The sequence below is a fragment of the Oryx dammah genome, unplaced genomic scaffold (assembly GCF_014754425.2).
Source record: "Oryx dammah isolate SB20612 unplaced genomic scaffold, SCBI_Odam_1.1 HiC_scaffold_25, whole genome shotgun sequence".
NCBI classification, from domain to species: Eukaryota; Metazoa; Chordata; class Mammalia; order Artiodactyla; family Bovidae; genus Oryx; species Oryx dammah.
The window spans coordinates 102,632,706-102,647,528 of record NW_024070209.1 but is presented as its reverse complement, the minus strand read 5'-3'; the positions used below and the strand labels follow the sequence as shown (position 1 = coordinate 102,647,528).

Here is a 14,823-nt window from a genome sequence, read left to right as displayed (position 1 = left end):
CCGGCTTTGCTGGTAGCAGCCTCTCCTCTGTCCCGGCAGGTGTTCGGGCCTACAGTGGCGTTGCTCCCTGGACCTGAACTCCCAGCGTCTGGACTTGATGGTCCCCAGGGAGGAGAGGTAAACGGCAGTGGGGGCGCGTCTGCGGAGAATCTGGGCCTCGGAGGCCCACAGTGTCCGAGAGGCTTCTCTAAGACGATGTTACCGGGTGGCCAAAGGGCGATTGAGAAACTAAGGAACCAGAGTAGCGTTGTGTTTCCTAAAAAAGGCACACTGGTGTCCGCAGAGTCATCTGGGAGCTTGGGCCAGAGTGAGGGCTGCGAGCGCCTATCAGTGGGGGTCCCCTCCATCCCTCGGGCAGCGTGAGGTCAGGCCGCCCAAGGCCTGGCCTAGGCGAACCTCCCTCTCGCACGGGTCATTTCCTGTAAAAGCTGCCCGTGAGGCAGGAGTCTCAGGCTTTCTCCCCGTCGAGCTGTATCAACTCTGGCAGCAGCACAGCTCGTTGGGACTGAGCTGCCAGCTGGAGCAGCGGGGCGCACGCTGACTTTGGTGTTTGTCTGTCTGTGTGTGTGTTCTTGCTGTTTTGTAGCTTTCGCGCTGTAGTTCACTGAGCTCGTTATCACGGGAAGTGAGCCAGCATTTTAACCAGGTACCTGTGGCTGGCCGTGTGCCCGGGGCTTGTCCTTCCCCTGAGATCGCTGTGCTGCTCAGTCACTCTGCCCCTGGCCCGGCGCCACCTGTCGCCGCTCAGCCGTCACATGCCTGAGGGCGCAGTGCTCCTTTCTTTCAAGGTTCTTGGAGGGTGGTGTCGAATATCCAGGCACATCCATGGTCAGACTGACTCCAGGATGCCCGTAGCGAAGGGACAAGTCCTGTGGTTGTGCTCTTTCTGAACTGAGTTTTTCAAAGGACCAGTCACAGGCGTAGCTTCACAGTGTGGGTGTGTGTGCGTGCCAACTGGGATCAGGACGCTGTCACTGCAAAGTCACAGGTTCTGTTTTCTCATCAAGCAGGAGAAAGTGTTTTAGGCCAGGCAGGGTGAGGCAGTGGCCGCTGTCCTGTGGTCAGGCTCGATGGGAAATAAAAGAGCACTTTACCTCTTCCATGCATTGTGGGACTAAGCATTCCCTTGGCTCAGCAGAAGGACTTCCTGGGACTTGTTCGTTTGTAAACTAGAGCACTGGATTTTGTAGCTGGACACCTGCGACCTGGAGCGATCCCTAGTGCCTGCTCCCCTCCCCCACTGCTGCGTGTGCATGCCCTGGTTTTACTGGTCTTCTGAGCCCCGTTAAATAATTAAATGTAGTTCTGCAATAAGCGCCTTTGACCTTCTGTGGCGCCCTCAAAAGTGTGATAAACCCTACTCAGAAACAGTGTCCGTATTTGCAAACGAACCAAGCCGCTGTGCTCGGTCAGAGGGTGAGACGGCCTCTGTGTGCTCCTCAGGCTCCTGGTGCTCTCGCCCCCGCGGGGGCCCCTCCTGGGGCTGGGGTGCCCTTCTACAACCCTGCTCAGTTTGCACAAGTAAGTACCCTCGCTGTCTCACGGCTCTGTGCTGCTCTGGGGGTGGGGGCCCCATCAGTTTCCTGCTGACACTGCCCTGGGGTGGGGCTGACCCCCTCCCGGCTGACCTTGGCCCCTCTTCACCTGGTGGCTGGTGACCTTCAGGCCAGAAATGCTTCCTTTCATTTGTCTCCCTCCCAGGCTCTGGCCTGGAGAGAGTGGACGGGAGGTGGGGCAGTCTTGGGACGCGATAGAGGAGGGGGTCTGCAGGGAGGTCTTGGCTTTAGGAATTCGAAACTTTCCCTGACCTCGAGCGGCATCCCAAGGCAGACCCTGCCCTCGCCACCTGGGGTCCCCAGCCTTGGGCTCCCTCAGGGGTGGGCCCACGCGACTGCGCTCTCCCTGCTCAGCCGCCAGCTGCATCTCCACTCCACAGCTGAAGGGGTTCTTCTCTGCTGGATCTTCACCTTGCTGATGCCTTCACAAAACTTGACTCTGACTTTGCTTAGGGTTTTCCTGGGACCCAGAGTAAACGCCTGTGCTCCATGCAGCCTCCCCGGGTGCTCCCTGCCCTGACCCCCACCCCCATTGCCAGCCGGGGCTCCTCAGACACCCGGCTGTGGGCGCAGCCTCACCCCGCCACCCTGCCTTAGTCAGGGGCCTGGGCTGCACACGAGATGACATCACACACCTGTCTGTTGAGACCTGTCGTCTGTTCTGCTTGTTCTGCGGCCCCCCCTGGGCCAGCATGCGGACCTCAGTCCTGTCCCTGTTGTTTCAGGCCCCTGCCGCCTCAGGAAGCTCAAGGACGGGGAGGATCGGCCAGAGGAAGTACCCAGCGTTAAGCTAGAAGGGCCACGTCCTGGAGTAGCACCAGGACGGGAGATGGCTGTTCCGCCCTGAGGTCAGGCCAACAGCCTGCGACTCCAGTCTGTCCCCAGACGGGCGTGAACGCAGCAACTCAGAAATGACTTGCGGAGTGTTCTGACATTAATTCCACACCTTCAAGATGCTGGATGAAGAGTGACTCTTAGACCCAAAGGAATGATTTAAGGATCCAACGTCTGCAGTCACTTGAGGATATGACACTGAGTGAAGCTGGAGGCATCTTGGCTACAGGAGGATTTTGCTTCTCAGTAACTAAGGCATCTCTCAAAACCTCACGGTGAATCGTTTCCAAATAGAGCCCAGAGGTCCTTTGAGACGCCGGGAGGAGACGGTGCACCTTTGACTCAGAGGAGCTCGCCTGCCTGCCCTGCTCCCAGAGGCAGTCAGGTCAGCCCCTGCCCCACGTTGCTGAGCCTGGAAGGGTGCTTCGTCTCGGAGGAACCTGGGCTTCCTTTAGCAGCAGTTCCACTAGGTTTTGAGAGCAGCCCTCGCTGCTGACCTGTGTTCTATCTCCTGGAGCCAAGACGTGCCCAGCTCTGCGTGGGTCTCCTGTGGCCTCACCAGGACCAGGCGGCTTCCAGCAGTCAGAGGGGCGAGTTGGGACGGAGCTGTTCTGAGCAACGGGCCCAGCGTCACAGCTGGGACTCCGGGTTTGGTTTGGGTTTTTCCGTGGACCCGCCAGGCCCTGCTTCCCATGGCTGGCCCTTGCGGCGCTGCCAGCTGACGTCCACCTCTCACTGCTGCGTCACTTAGGGAGCTGATAACATCCTGAAGACAGTGGCTTGCAGCTGTTTCTTGTCTGAAGCTCCAGAGTCCGACCTTTCTGGCCCCGGACTTGTCAGTGGCTCACCTGCTGACTCAGCCTGTGAACCTGCACAGGACGATGACCTCCTGGCGGACTCAGCTTTAAGGCTTCATCGACTGTTCTCAAAACTGTTCACATTCTTCTTGTTCTGTCTAAAGGGACTAAAGAAAAGATTTAAATATTTATAAAAATCATTAGGAAATAATTTCTGTAGAACGCTGGGGGACGTGGTTTGTTGGGTTTTAATCCAGGTGTCGGGCTTGAGTGGGGTGGGGTGGGGTCAGCACAGGGCCCTCGGGTCCACTGGGTCGTCTCGGAAGGACCCGCAGAACGGTTTCCAGGACGCGTCACAGATGTGTCCCTGTGGGAGGGGCCGACCTCACTGGCGGGCGGTCTCGTGTCCAGGGTCAGTGCTAGCATGACCCCTGGGCTGAGACCTGCCCCCCGTGGCCCTACCTGTTGTCTGTGTCAACCGCCAGCGAGTTTTGATTCAAGAAGCTTCCTCTGAGGGGGGAGCTGCTATTTTTCCTAAGTGCAAATTGTTAAATAAAATATTTTGCGCTCGAGCCCTTTCACCCTGGCTCCCTTGGTTCATTGATGCCTTTGGGGACCTGGGTTTCATTCGCTTCTAGGGCTCCCTGGGCCACTGCTTTCCGTTCCTCCACCAGACCCGCCCGCTAGGGCCCCCCCAGGAGAAGGGGGCCCCTCTCCGATGGGCGGTGGGCGGGCCCATCCTGAGGGCAGTGAAGAGGGACCAGGGTAGAGCTCTGCTTTCTAGGCTCCGGGCCCCGAGGGGCCTCACTGGTCAAATACGGAGACGAGGGGTGGGGCTGGGGGCGGGCCCGAGGGGCGGGCGCGAGCTGCGCTCCGGGGAAGGAAGCCGCCGGCACTACCGGCGCCCACCCGAGGGCGCCCTCCGCTCTCGGCTCTTGCTAGACGCGCTTGGGTCCTCCGGCCGCCAGTGGCCGCTGCGGGCCTCGGGATCCAGGCCACCCTGCCCGCCGGTTGCCGGGGAGCGGCCGCTGAAGCCCGCGGAGCTGGGGAGCTGGCGGCGTCGAGAGGTGGGGTCGCGGGGCGCGATGACCCCGGGCGGGGGCGGCTGTCCTAGAGAAAGTCCGGGGCGGGGATACGGGGCCAGCACGACCTAGGCCTCGAGTGACCCCTGGGCGGGAGCGCGGAGGCCTTGGGCGGGACGACCCCTGAGCTGGGCTCGCGGACGGGGCGGGGCGACCCCGGGGTTGGAGTCCGGGCGTACAGGTCCCTGGCGCGGGATCGGGTTGTGGGATTCCCCGGCACGGAGCGGGGCGCGGGGGTCCGTGGCGCGCCAGGATCCCCGGGCGCGGGTCTCGTCCCCCCTACTCCGTCCCCAGCCCCGCGGCTCCGGGCGGTTGTTACCCTGGGGAGCGCGCAACCGGCCGGGCCAGACTCTAGTCCTGAGTCAGGGGCCTTCGCGGCCGAGGCGCAGACCTGCTCAGGGTCGCCTGCTCTCGGGGCGGGATCTGCGGGCCAAGCCATGGTGGTGGGCGCGCAGGTGAGCGAATTAGGGCTGTCTGACCCCGGGGAGCGCGGCAAGGGGGAAGGAATGGGCTCGGGCCGGGTCCCCCTCTGAGGCTGCACCTACGCCTTTGGGGCTGAAATTTTGGCTAGTTGGGCCCCTGGCTCCCCAAGTGAGAAGCAGTGCACTGCCCCCCCACCCCAAAAGAGGGGGACTTCCCTCCATCCTAAGATGCAGGACTTTTCACCCATCTCCTGGGAGGAGCCAGCGGGCCAGGACGCCTAAATGCTCGTTCTTGCTGGGCCGCTAATGAGCTGTCCACTCCATCACCGTGACCCATGCTGTCCTTCAGGGTCATTAAGTGGCATCACCGGCCCGGTGATGAAGGCTAATCGCAGGGTGTTCCCTTAGGTACTTTCTGGGGACTCCGGACCTTCGGGGCTCCCAGCCATGCAGCAGCTGGTCCTGTGCGAGCTGGACCACCCCAGGCCTGAGGGGCAGCTGCTGCCATGCCTCCGCTCCGCGCCCCCCCAGCCACGGCTGAGCACACGGCCCTGACCCTGGGTGTCGGCAGCAGCCCCCAGAGGAGCCATTTCCCGGGTCAGCCAGGCTGCCCCCAGCCCTGAGGGCTGGCCCCCCGGACTATGCCATCCAAGTTGGCGAGCTTAGGGCACTCAGAGACCGCCTCCCAGCAGCCCACTGTCCAGGGCTGTCTGCGTCCTGAAGGCAGCATGCTCAAGGGACTGCTTCCGAACAGTGATGAAGAGCCTGTCCCCTGCCTGGGGTCCCCCGCTGCTGGCGACCGTCGGGGACCTGAGAGGAGCCCAGAGCTCCCCCTGGATACCCCAGAGCAAGTCAGCAACAAGGACCCACAGGCCCAAGCGAGACCCTTCACCCCAAAGCCGCCGCCCCCAAGGCCCAGGCTGGAGCGGGCGCTGTCCCTGGATGAGAAGGGCTGGAGGAAGAGGCGTTTTCGAACCAGCCGCGAGGACCTGACTGTGCGGAATGGAGCCAGCCCCTCGGGGGGCTCCCTGCAGGACGAGGCCCCCAGGACCCCCGCCCACAGTGGCTCCCCACCCTGCCTGAGCACCTCCCTGCAAGAGATCCCTACGGCTCGCAGGGCCCCGGGCAGCGGGGGGCCCTCCTCATGGGGAAACTGTCTTTCCGGGATGATCAGCACGTCCCTGGACCTGCTGCACCGGGAAGGGGCCTCGGCCGGGAGCAGCCCTCGGCTGGCCAGCCTGCTTGCCCCGCGCCCGCTGCCCGCCATGGCCCGCAGTGTGGCCTCCGAAGGCCTGCGGACAGCAAACAAGGTGGACCCAGATCACGCCGACTACAAGCTCCGGCTGCAGGCAAGGCTGTTCCGGGCGCACAGCAGCCTGGGCCCCGGCCGGCCCCCAAGCCCCTCGGCCTACGACGACTGCTCCCTTCGCTCGTCCAGGTCCACCTTCAGCCTCCTGGCGCCCATCCGTGCCAAGGATGTCCGGAGCAGGTAGGGCCCCGGGGGAGGCGGCCTCGGGTCTCGGGGAACCCTCAGAGGCCCCGGGCGAGCCGCGGGCAGGTTCTCCTGGGAGCATGTGTGGGCCGTCTCCTCCCACCCCCCTCTCCCAGCCACACCCCCCAGCTTTTCCTTCTGCGTCTCAGCCCCACAGGCACCTGTGAGGTGCACAGACCCCTCTGCACACAGGGTGGGCCTGTTTTCCTTCCTGTTTCTTGCTCTTGTTGGGAGCACCCCTTTGTGCACGTGTGCAGGTGGGCCCAGGGCTCTGAGGTGTGTCCCGGGACCCATGTCCACACGGTCCCTTTGCTGAGGACCAGCGTTAGGCGGCCGTGCCCCATGCCCCTGGTGGCACTTTTCCAGGATGGAGAGCTGGATGGGGCTGGGGGCCCCCGGGGGTGTGGCCAGGCTGCCCCACCTCCAGCAGGGAGGGGCGCAGGCAGAAGCCCGACCTCTGTCCTTGACGCTCAGGAGCACCCCAGGGTCTCCTAACAGGCAGGGTTTGGCCCCCAACCCCATGGGCAAGGAGGATGCTGGGTGTCTAGCTTCACAGGGCTTGAGTGGTTAGTCCCAATTATCGCCTAATTTATATCTTGAAGGGGAGGCAGGTGCTACCCCCATCTCCATCTCTGTACCCCCTGCCCTGAGCCAGAGCCTTGGGGCACCCCAGAGCCGGTCCCCAGGGGCTTCTAGCCTGACCCGTCCACAGCCACCGGCTGTCTGCTGGCTTGCTGTTTCCAGGAGCTTGGGCTCAGGGCCGCGCTGCGGCCACAGCCCGGGCTGCAGCTCAGAAGCCGTCCTGAACTCTCCCTGCCTGCCCCCACTGCCCCCGGCGCGCCCCTCCAACCCAGACCACTGACTGTTTGGAGTCTGTGAGCCACGCAGTCTCTGGCAAGTGTTGACCTCTGCCGTGGGGATGAAAAATCAGCCCCAGGCCACACACACCAACAGCAGGGTAGTGTGTAGGACAAAGGAACACTTTGTTCAAGGAGACCAAAATGTGACTTTCAGGTCATTTTCCCTCGGCACAAAAATACTTCTTTTCCCCAACCACTGAAAAGTGTAGGGGATTTCCCTGGTGGTCAAATGGCTAAGACTTGACCAATCCTAGGGGACCGAGTTCAATCCCTGGTCAGAGAACTAAATCCCACATGCCACAATGAAGAACTTGTGTGTCGTAACTAAAGATCCCATGTACCACAGCAAAGATGGAAGCTCCTGCGTGCCATGACTAAGACCCAGTTCAGTTCAGTCGCTCAGTTGTGTCTGCCTCTTTGCGACCCCATGGACTGCAGCACACCAGGCCTTCCTGTCCATCACCAACTCCTGGAGTTCACTCAAACTCACATCCATCGAGTCAGTGATGCCATCCAACCATCTCATCCTCTGTCATCCCCTTCTCCTGCCCTCAATCTTTCCCAGCATCAGGGTCTTTTCACATGAGTCAGTTCTTCACATCAGGTGGCCAAAATATTGGAGTTTCAGCTTCAGCATCAGTCCTTTCAATGAATATTCAGGACTGATTTCCTTTAGGATGGACTGGTTGGATCTCCTTGCTTCACCGGACCCGTGACAGCCAAATAAACAACGTCATTGATTAAAAAGGAGTAATAGTAACACTGAACGTGTAGGAGCGAGTCTCAGCTTGTGGGCTGCACACAGCCTGGACCTGGCCGGGATCAAGGCCAAGGATGGAGAAAAGGGGTGTGGACTGTGCCTTTGAGGGGCTGCCTTCTGCACACACTGCAGACGGAGCTGGATTGGAGAAGGCAGCCCTGCAGGCAGCCAGAAGGGATCGTCAATACAGGGCGGCCTCAGGGAGGCGCCTGCCTCCTGACATCATGAGCTCTTGTCCTGCAGAGCTTGGTCAGGGTTTAAGAGCCTCTCATGTGAGCTTGTAAGGACTGGACTCAAACTTCATCTCCTTCCAAGGGATTGGTGCCCATCTCTGCAAGCCAGGGTCTACGGTCTTCTAAGCAAGTTGGAATGAAAAGAGCAAGTGAGACGTTTGAACTTGTCAGCTGTTCACATCAGGTGGCCAAAGTATTGGAGTTTCAGCTTCAGCATCAGTCCTTCCAATGAATATTCAGGACTGATTTCCTTTAGGATGGACTGGTTGAGCCTGGATGTTTGAGCCTGTGCGTTCCCCTCTGTCTTTGGGAACCTGATCAGTCAGGCACAGTCCTTGTCATGGGTCCAAGGGAAACAGTTTTCACACAGTTGGGAAGGGGAAAAAAAAAAAACAAACCAAGGCAGTACTGATAGTCTTTTGTGGACGTGTGAAAATTACACAAATCTGAGGTTTGTCCCTAAATGGAGTCTCCCTGGCACTTGGGCACCCACGAGGCTGCTCTCGGGTTAAGTGGAGCCAGGCGAACAGCCCCGCAGGCAGAGTCCTTGCAGGGCCTCTGTGGCGGTGTTTGACTCTGCACCGTTTGCAAGAGTTATTCTGTGAGAGTCCACAGTGGATTGAACCTGCGAAGACAGAGGCATCCCGGGCAGCCTTTACAAGCTCCCAGTGCTGGATGGCAAGGCGGAGGCCGGAGCCCCGGAGAAGGGCGTGTCCCTCCAAGTCTTCTTACAGTCCAGAAGCCCACCTTGGCCTCTGCAGCCCTCCCAGAGCCTTGCCCTTAGAGGGTCCCCGCAAAAGCCCCAAACATCACCTGCCTGTTCCTTCCTCTCCAGAGGCCAGGAGCCTGCAGGTGTCTGTAGAGCTGTGGACACAGCAGGTTTCCCTGGACTCCAGGGGCTCTCCACGCTGTGCTCCCCCCATGACCTCCCCCCAGGGTCCTGAGGCCACTCTAGCTCTGGAAGGGGCTCCTGGCCCCGGAGGTGTGTCCTGCTCCCATCCCCTCCCTGGGTCCGTCTGCTGCGATCCCCAGCTCAGTCTGGCCCGTCTCTGCAGGAGCTACCTGGAGGGGAGCCTGCTGGCGAGTGGGGCCCTGATGGGGGCGGATGAGCTGGCCCGTTACTTCCCAGACCGGAGCGTGGCCCTGTTCGTGGCCACGTGGAACATGCAGGGCCAGAAGGTGAGCGGGCGCCAGCCCCACACGGGACAGGACGGGGTTCCTTCCGGATTCTTACCCGGGGCACGCAGAGGAGGCCCCAGGCCATCACAGCACCTCTCGCCCACCTCTCCACTGGTTCACACGGCACAAATGCTTCGGTTTGCAGAAGCACTGTACGTGTTAGAGCAGTTCTAGGTTGACAGCAGGTTTGGGAGGAAGAAGCTGAGATTTGCTGAGAGCCCACCCCCGACCTGGCCTCCAAGTGGCCACACCCTTCAGCCATCAGGTGGCCCCGCTATTCTAGTCGCCCTGGGCCACTTGTGCGAGCGCCTCCCGGATCCCCACAAGTGTGTGGGGACACGGGCGCCCCGATGCACACTGCGGGCGGGCGTCCACGCCCTGGTCCGGGTCTGTCTCCCGCTGTGTATCCCCGTGGTCGGGGCTCATGTCCATCCCGCCTGCGAGCCGGGGCCCCGGAGGACCGCAGCCAGAATGAGCAGGGTTTGCCCGCTGATTTCTGGGGGAGCCCAGTGGGGGCTTTCTCTCCAGCCACCCCGTGTCTCCTGGGGGATCCCTTCCCACAGCTAGGGGTCTCCACCCCTGTGTGGGGGAGGCTCTGACTCTGGGGCCAGCCACGGGCTTCCTACAGATGGCGGGCGACCTAACGCCCAGCGGGGTCTCCGGCCTTGTCTGGAGTGCTTTCTGTCTCCGATGTGCACCAAAGCACATCCTGTCCAAAAAACGGAAGTGGCTGCGTCCCCGGCTACCATCCTTCAGGGTGATGGGCGGGGCTGCTTTAGGACAGGCCCCTCCCCACAAAACCACCACCTGAGTGGGAGTGCCGACGGGTGCCTGGGCTGCCAGCTCCGCTGTCCACTGCGAGCCCCAGGCCATCCACCGCCTAGCCTGCACCTGGGGGCTGCCGGCTCTGCTGTCCACTGCGAGCCCCGGGCCATCCACCGCCTGGCCTGCACCTGCGGGCTGCTGGCTCTGCTGTCCACCGCCTAGCCTGCACCTGGGGCCCAGAGCGCCCAGGCCACAGCTGATGGGGGAGTGGAGACCGCTGGCCAGGTGCCCACTTTCCTCCCCGGGGCTGCTGTGAGGGCAGAGGTGTGTGTGGGGGCGTCCCCTTGTGGGCAGCCAGGCTCAGGGGCTGGAGGCAGCACAGTTGCTGTGCGTGGGCCCCGGCAAGGGATGGGGCACAGGCCCAGTGAGGACAGGCTAAGGGAGGGGTGGGCAGCCTGCCCGGGCCAGCGGCTCCCCATGTGTGGTCAAGGGTGCCCGGGCAGCAGAGCCCCCGCCGTGGGGCCCCTGCAGAAGCTGCCTTTCTGCAGGAGCTGCCGCCGAACCTGGACGAGCTCCTGCTGCCAGCCGAGGCTGACCTGGCCCAGGACCTGTATGTTGTGGGCGTCCAGGAGGGCTGCTCCGACAGGTAGGGCCGGAGCCCTTCCCCTGCTGCTGCCCCACCCGCTCTGCGTCCCTGACCCACTGCTCCAGTGTGGTCCTGTAAACTGGTCTCGGTCCTTTGCCTGAGACCCCCGTGGGAGGGGAGACATGAGCTGTGGTCTAAGCCTGGGCTCAACCGGGATCGCTTTCCTCTCAAGTGGGGACTCGCAGAGTTTAAAAGAAATGCAACAGAGCTTCTTGTAAATAGCTGCTCCAGAAGTGAGGGGGACCCAGCACAGCGCGGCCCCCAGCTCAGCCCCCGAACTTCATCGCTCAGCTGTCCCGGCCGTGTGGGCAGTTCAGCTGGTGACGGGCAGGGTCACGGCATAGGCCTGGCCAGAGTGGAGGTGCCCAGTCTGCTCCGGACACTGGGGGGCGGGGTCTGGGCTCCTGCTCTTGGCCTCTGGGAGTCAGTGGAGGACCGTGGCCATGGAGGAGACAGCAGGGGGAGACCCAGGCTCTCCCTTGAGCTGTGCGGCTCTGACCGCCCCCCGCCCTGCAGGCGGGAGTGGGAGGCGCGGCTGCAGGAGACCCTGGGCCCGCACTACGTCATGCTGTACTCGGCGGCCCACGGCGCCCTCTACATGGCCGTGCTCATCCGCAGGGACCTCATCTGGTTCTGCTCAGGTGGGTGCCCCGGGCTGGGCATGCAGGGTGGGGGCAGGCAGCCTGGCCGGCCCCCAAGACCGCCTGGGTCAGCCCTGCTCCTCCCACAGAGGTGGAGAGCTCCACGGTGACCACCCGCATCGTGTCCCAGATCAAGACCAAGGGGGCCCTGGGCGTCAGCTTCACCTTCTTCGGCACCTCCTTGCTCTTCATCACGTCCCACTTCACCTGTAAGTCCTTCACCTGTAGGCCCCCCTTCACTTGTGAGCCCCAGACCCCTTGAGGGGAAGGTCACGGTGCAGATGCTGGGTGATTAGACCTTGTTGGGTAGGGGGTCTGTCTCGGACCGACCCCCAGGCACCAACCTTGGGCTCAGAAACCTGCCTGTGGAGAGGCCCCACCCTGCTGTCCTTGCAGCCGGAGACGGGAAGGTGGGCGAGCGGCTGGTGGACTACAGCAAGACCGTGCAGGGCCTGGCCCTGCCCAAGAATGTGCCGGACACGAGCCCCTACCGCTCTGACGCTGGTGAGCAGCTTTGCCCTCGTTCTCTGGGTGGTTTAATGGAGAGGAACGTTTAGAGCCTTGAGAACCAAGGCCAGAAAAGTCTGCAGTCGCTCACCAACCGGAAGCGAGGTCTGGCGCCAGACTCCCCGAGCTGTGACCCCGTGAACCCAGAAAGCTGTGGACACCACCCCCAACCCCGTGCCTCCCTGGCCCTGAGCCCCAAGGGCGTCCTGCTCTGCCACCCGCTTCCAGGGGCGTGGGGGAGTGTCCTGACCCAGAGTCGGGGTGCAGACACACGGCGGGGGTGGGGGGCTCACGCACTTTTCTGCCGCTCGTGCCCCAGCGGACGTCACCACCCGCTTTGATGAGGTCTTCTGGTTTGGGGACTTCAACTTCCGCCTGAGCGGGGGGCGTGCGGCTGTGGAGGCCATCCTGAAGCAGGACCTCGGCTCCAGCGTGCAAGCCCTGCTGCAGCACGACCAGCTCACCCGCGAGATGCAGAGAGGTGAGTGGGCAGGGCACCGCTGCGGCCGGGTGGGCCCAAGGGGCGGGGTGGCACCGGCCCTGAGCCGCCACCGAGTCGGGGCCATGCCCCTTCCCAGGGTCCATCTTCAAGGGCTTCCAGGAGCCAGACATCCACTTCCTGCCGTCGTACAAGTTCGACGTCGGGAAGGACTCATATGATACCACCTCCAAGCAGAGGACCCCGTCCTACACGGTGAGCTGCCCGCGGGGCTGCGGAGCAGGGGCCGGGCCTGGGGGCTTCCGTGTTTGGGGACTCGGCTGGAGGGCAGCTGAGGGGAGAGCAGGCCGGCCCAGCCCGCCGCCAACCGGCCCCGGGGCCTCCCGCAGGACCGTATCCTGTACAGGAGCCGCCACGAGGGCGACATCTGCCCCGTCAAGTACTCCTCCTGTCCCGGCGTCAGGACGTCCGACCACCGCCCCGTGTACGGCCTGTTCCGGGTCAAAGTGAGGCCGGGGAGAGACAAGTCAGTACCCTTGGATGCCCCTGCTCCCGGGCCCCGGGCGGGGGGCGGCCTGAGAGCACAGCCTGGTCTCTGCATGTCCCAGTGCCCTGAGGGGAGCAGGGTTCTGGGCGCCCCAAGGGGAGGTGGCTGTGCAGTGGGTCAGAAGCCAACGTCTGGTGAGCAACACACGAGAGGGTGGGGACGTTGCCCGCACCCCGAGCCAGCCAGGCCTCCCAGACACACGCCCCCTAAAACAGCTGGTGGGCGGCAGGGGCCACCTACCGAGGGGCTGGCCCAGCACAGGCGGGAGGCAGCGTCTCCTGGCTGCCGGCACGCAGCTGCGGGTGGGCACACGGCTGGTGGGGCCGGGCGCAGCCCCGGGGACCCAGGCCTCAGCTGTGCCCAGCTCTTCCACATGCCGCCTGCCCGCGGCCGACACCCAGGTGCGGGGGCTTGGGAGGACAGTGCCCTCCTGACGGCCCTTCCTCCCCAGCATCCCGCTAGCCGCCGGCAAGTTCGACCGGGAGCTGTACCTTCTGGGAATCAAGAGACGCATCTCCAGAGAGATCCAGAGGCAGCAAGCACTCAAGAGCCAGCACGCCAGCGCCATCTGCAGCATCTCCTGAGGCCTCCTGAGGGGCCCCAGGGACGGACTGTTCCCGGAACGGAACCCGCGTGTCCCCGCAGAGCCCCCACTCAGGCTGGGCTGCGTGGGCCCGACCCTGACCTCCCCGCACCGTGGCAGCCGTCAGCGGCAGAAGGACCAAGTTGGGCTGGCCGAGCGCAGGTCACAGGCCCTGCAGGCAGGCGCCCTAACCTCACATTAGGTGATCACGTGTGCACATCCTGGTTCACCGTTTGAAGCAGCACCCCCCACCCCCCGCCACAACCCAGACCAAGAGCTGCCCTTCTGGCACCCAGTGGGGGGCAGGGTGCGCTGCTGGGAACCAGGAGGGCCAGCCGCCGCTCAGGCCCACGGACTGCCTGGCTGTCCTCCCCCAGCCGTTGGGTCCATCTGCTGAGGTCATGTCAGCCCAGAGCAGCAGCATGAGGGACGCACTTCCGGTCCGGAGCAGCCGCTGGAAGTGCGGGGTGTCGCCACTTTGCTGGCCGAGGCCGCCCCACCGATGTCTTTTCTTAAAGGGTATAGGGCCCGTTACTGCCTTGTGGCTTAGCCCCTCTTTAAAAAAAAAAGGCATAGGCTTTGAATGTGGGAAAATCTAGGGGCGTTCAATCTAGTCTTTTAAATTATTTATTTTTCCATATTTATATTTTTAAATAAATGCATATATTGAATCTTAAGCTCTTTCTGGCCAGAGATTGGGTCCTAGAAAGACCAGTCTTGCACACCTGTTCTTTCAAGGCTCTTGGGAGCACAGGCTGTCACTGTGAGGGGAAGCTCAGCCTCACCCGGCCACATCCTGTTTACACCCACGCACGGCCCCAGGTAAGTGTTCTGGACAGATCCTGTTGAGTGATATTAAGTCACTTCCAACCAATACTGTATCCAACCTTCATTAGCCTCAGCTTCCAAAACGTGTCTCCATTTCAAAGTGATACATACCCAGTCTTTTGATACAAATTCAGGAAACTCCATGAATGAAAATGCATGGCCTATCCCAGCTGGTTTCTGGAAAGTCTTCAGACTGGATGTATAAAATTTTGATGAATGTACCATTGAGCTTTGAACCAATTAACAGGAAGTCTCGTTACAGATTTTTGTGGTAACGGGGGTCACAACGAGTAGAGTTTTATGGAGTCTTTCTCGGCATTTTCTGACAAATCAGGGAAAAGTCAGTGACACTGATGTGAATTAGTTTTGCTTGAGACTGAGCTTCATGTCCTGGGCTGGCAGGGGCGGGGGGTGGTCACTGCACACATCTCATGGGTCCACGGTGAAGCAGTATATTCTATGTAACCAATTAGACTTACATGAATGGGATTTTACTTGGAAAGTTAGGTTGAAATTCAAATTAATGAAAATGAAATTGACCAGGGTCTACAAAATAAGCTTCATAAAGAACTGAAATACAACCATGCGTGAGGGTGGTTTTTAAAACCTGGCTCTTGCTGTCTCAAACGTGCTGAGTCCTGCCGCAGGCTGG

At 61.8% G+C, this 14,823-nt stretch overlaps 2 protein-coding genes across 7 annotated transcripts in view; both read left to right on the top strand.

The window, feature by feature from the left end:
• Positions 1-3,768, top strand: part of SEC16A (SEC16 homolog A, endoplasmic reticulum export factor) — a 30,066-nt gene extending 26,298 nt beyond the window's left edge. For 2 of the 6 annotated variants that reach the window (XM_040225536.1, XM_040225535.1), the window contains exons 28-31: positions 40-117; positions 587-646; positions 1,444-1,521; positions 2,282-3,768. In XM_040225536.1, the coding sequence (XP_040081470.1) occupies positions 40-117; positions 587-646; positions 1,444-1,521; positions 2,282-2,350 (285 nt within the window). In that variant the 3' untranslated portion in view covers positions 2,351-3,768. Of the gene's footprint in view, positions 1-39; positions 118-586; positions 647-1,007; positions 1,522-2,281 lie in introns of all 6 variants that reach the window. The other 4 variants (XR_005718491.1, XR_005718492.1, XM_040225537.1 and 1 more) reach the window with 4 other exon arrangements.
• A 330-nt stretch (positions 3,769-4,098) lies between these two features.
• Positions 4,099-14,017, top strand: INPP5E (inositol polyphosphate-5-phosphatase E). Its single transcript, XM_040225526.1, has 11 exons — positions 4,099-4,254; positions 5,100-6,180; positions 9,092-9,215; positions 10,529-10,626; positions 11,143-11,267; positions 11,357-11,476; positions 11,664-11,771; positions 12,094-12,255; positions 12,353-12,468; positions 12,603-12,739; positions 13,212-14,017. The coding sequence occupies exons 2-11, from the start codon at positions 5,333-5,335 to the stop codon at positions 13,342-13,344; spliced, it is 1,971 nt and encodes a 656-aa protein (XP_040081460.1). The 5' UTR covers positions 4,099-4,254; positions 5,100-5,332; the 3' UTR covers positions 13,345-14,017.
• Positions 14,018-14,823: the final 806 nt, after the last annotated feature.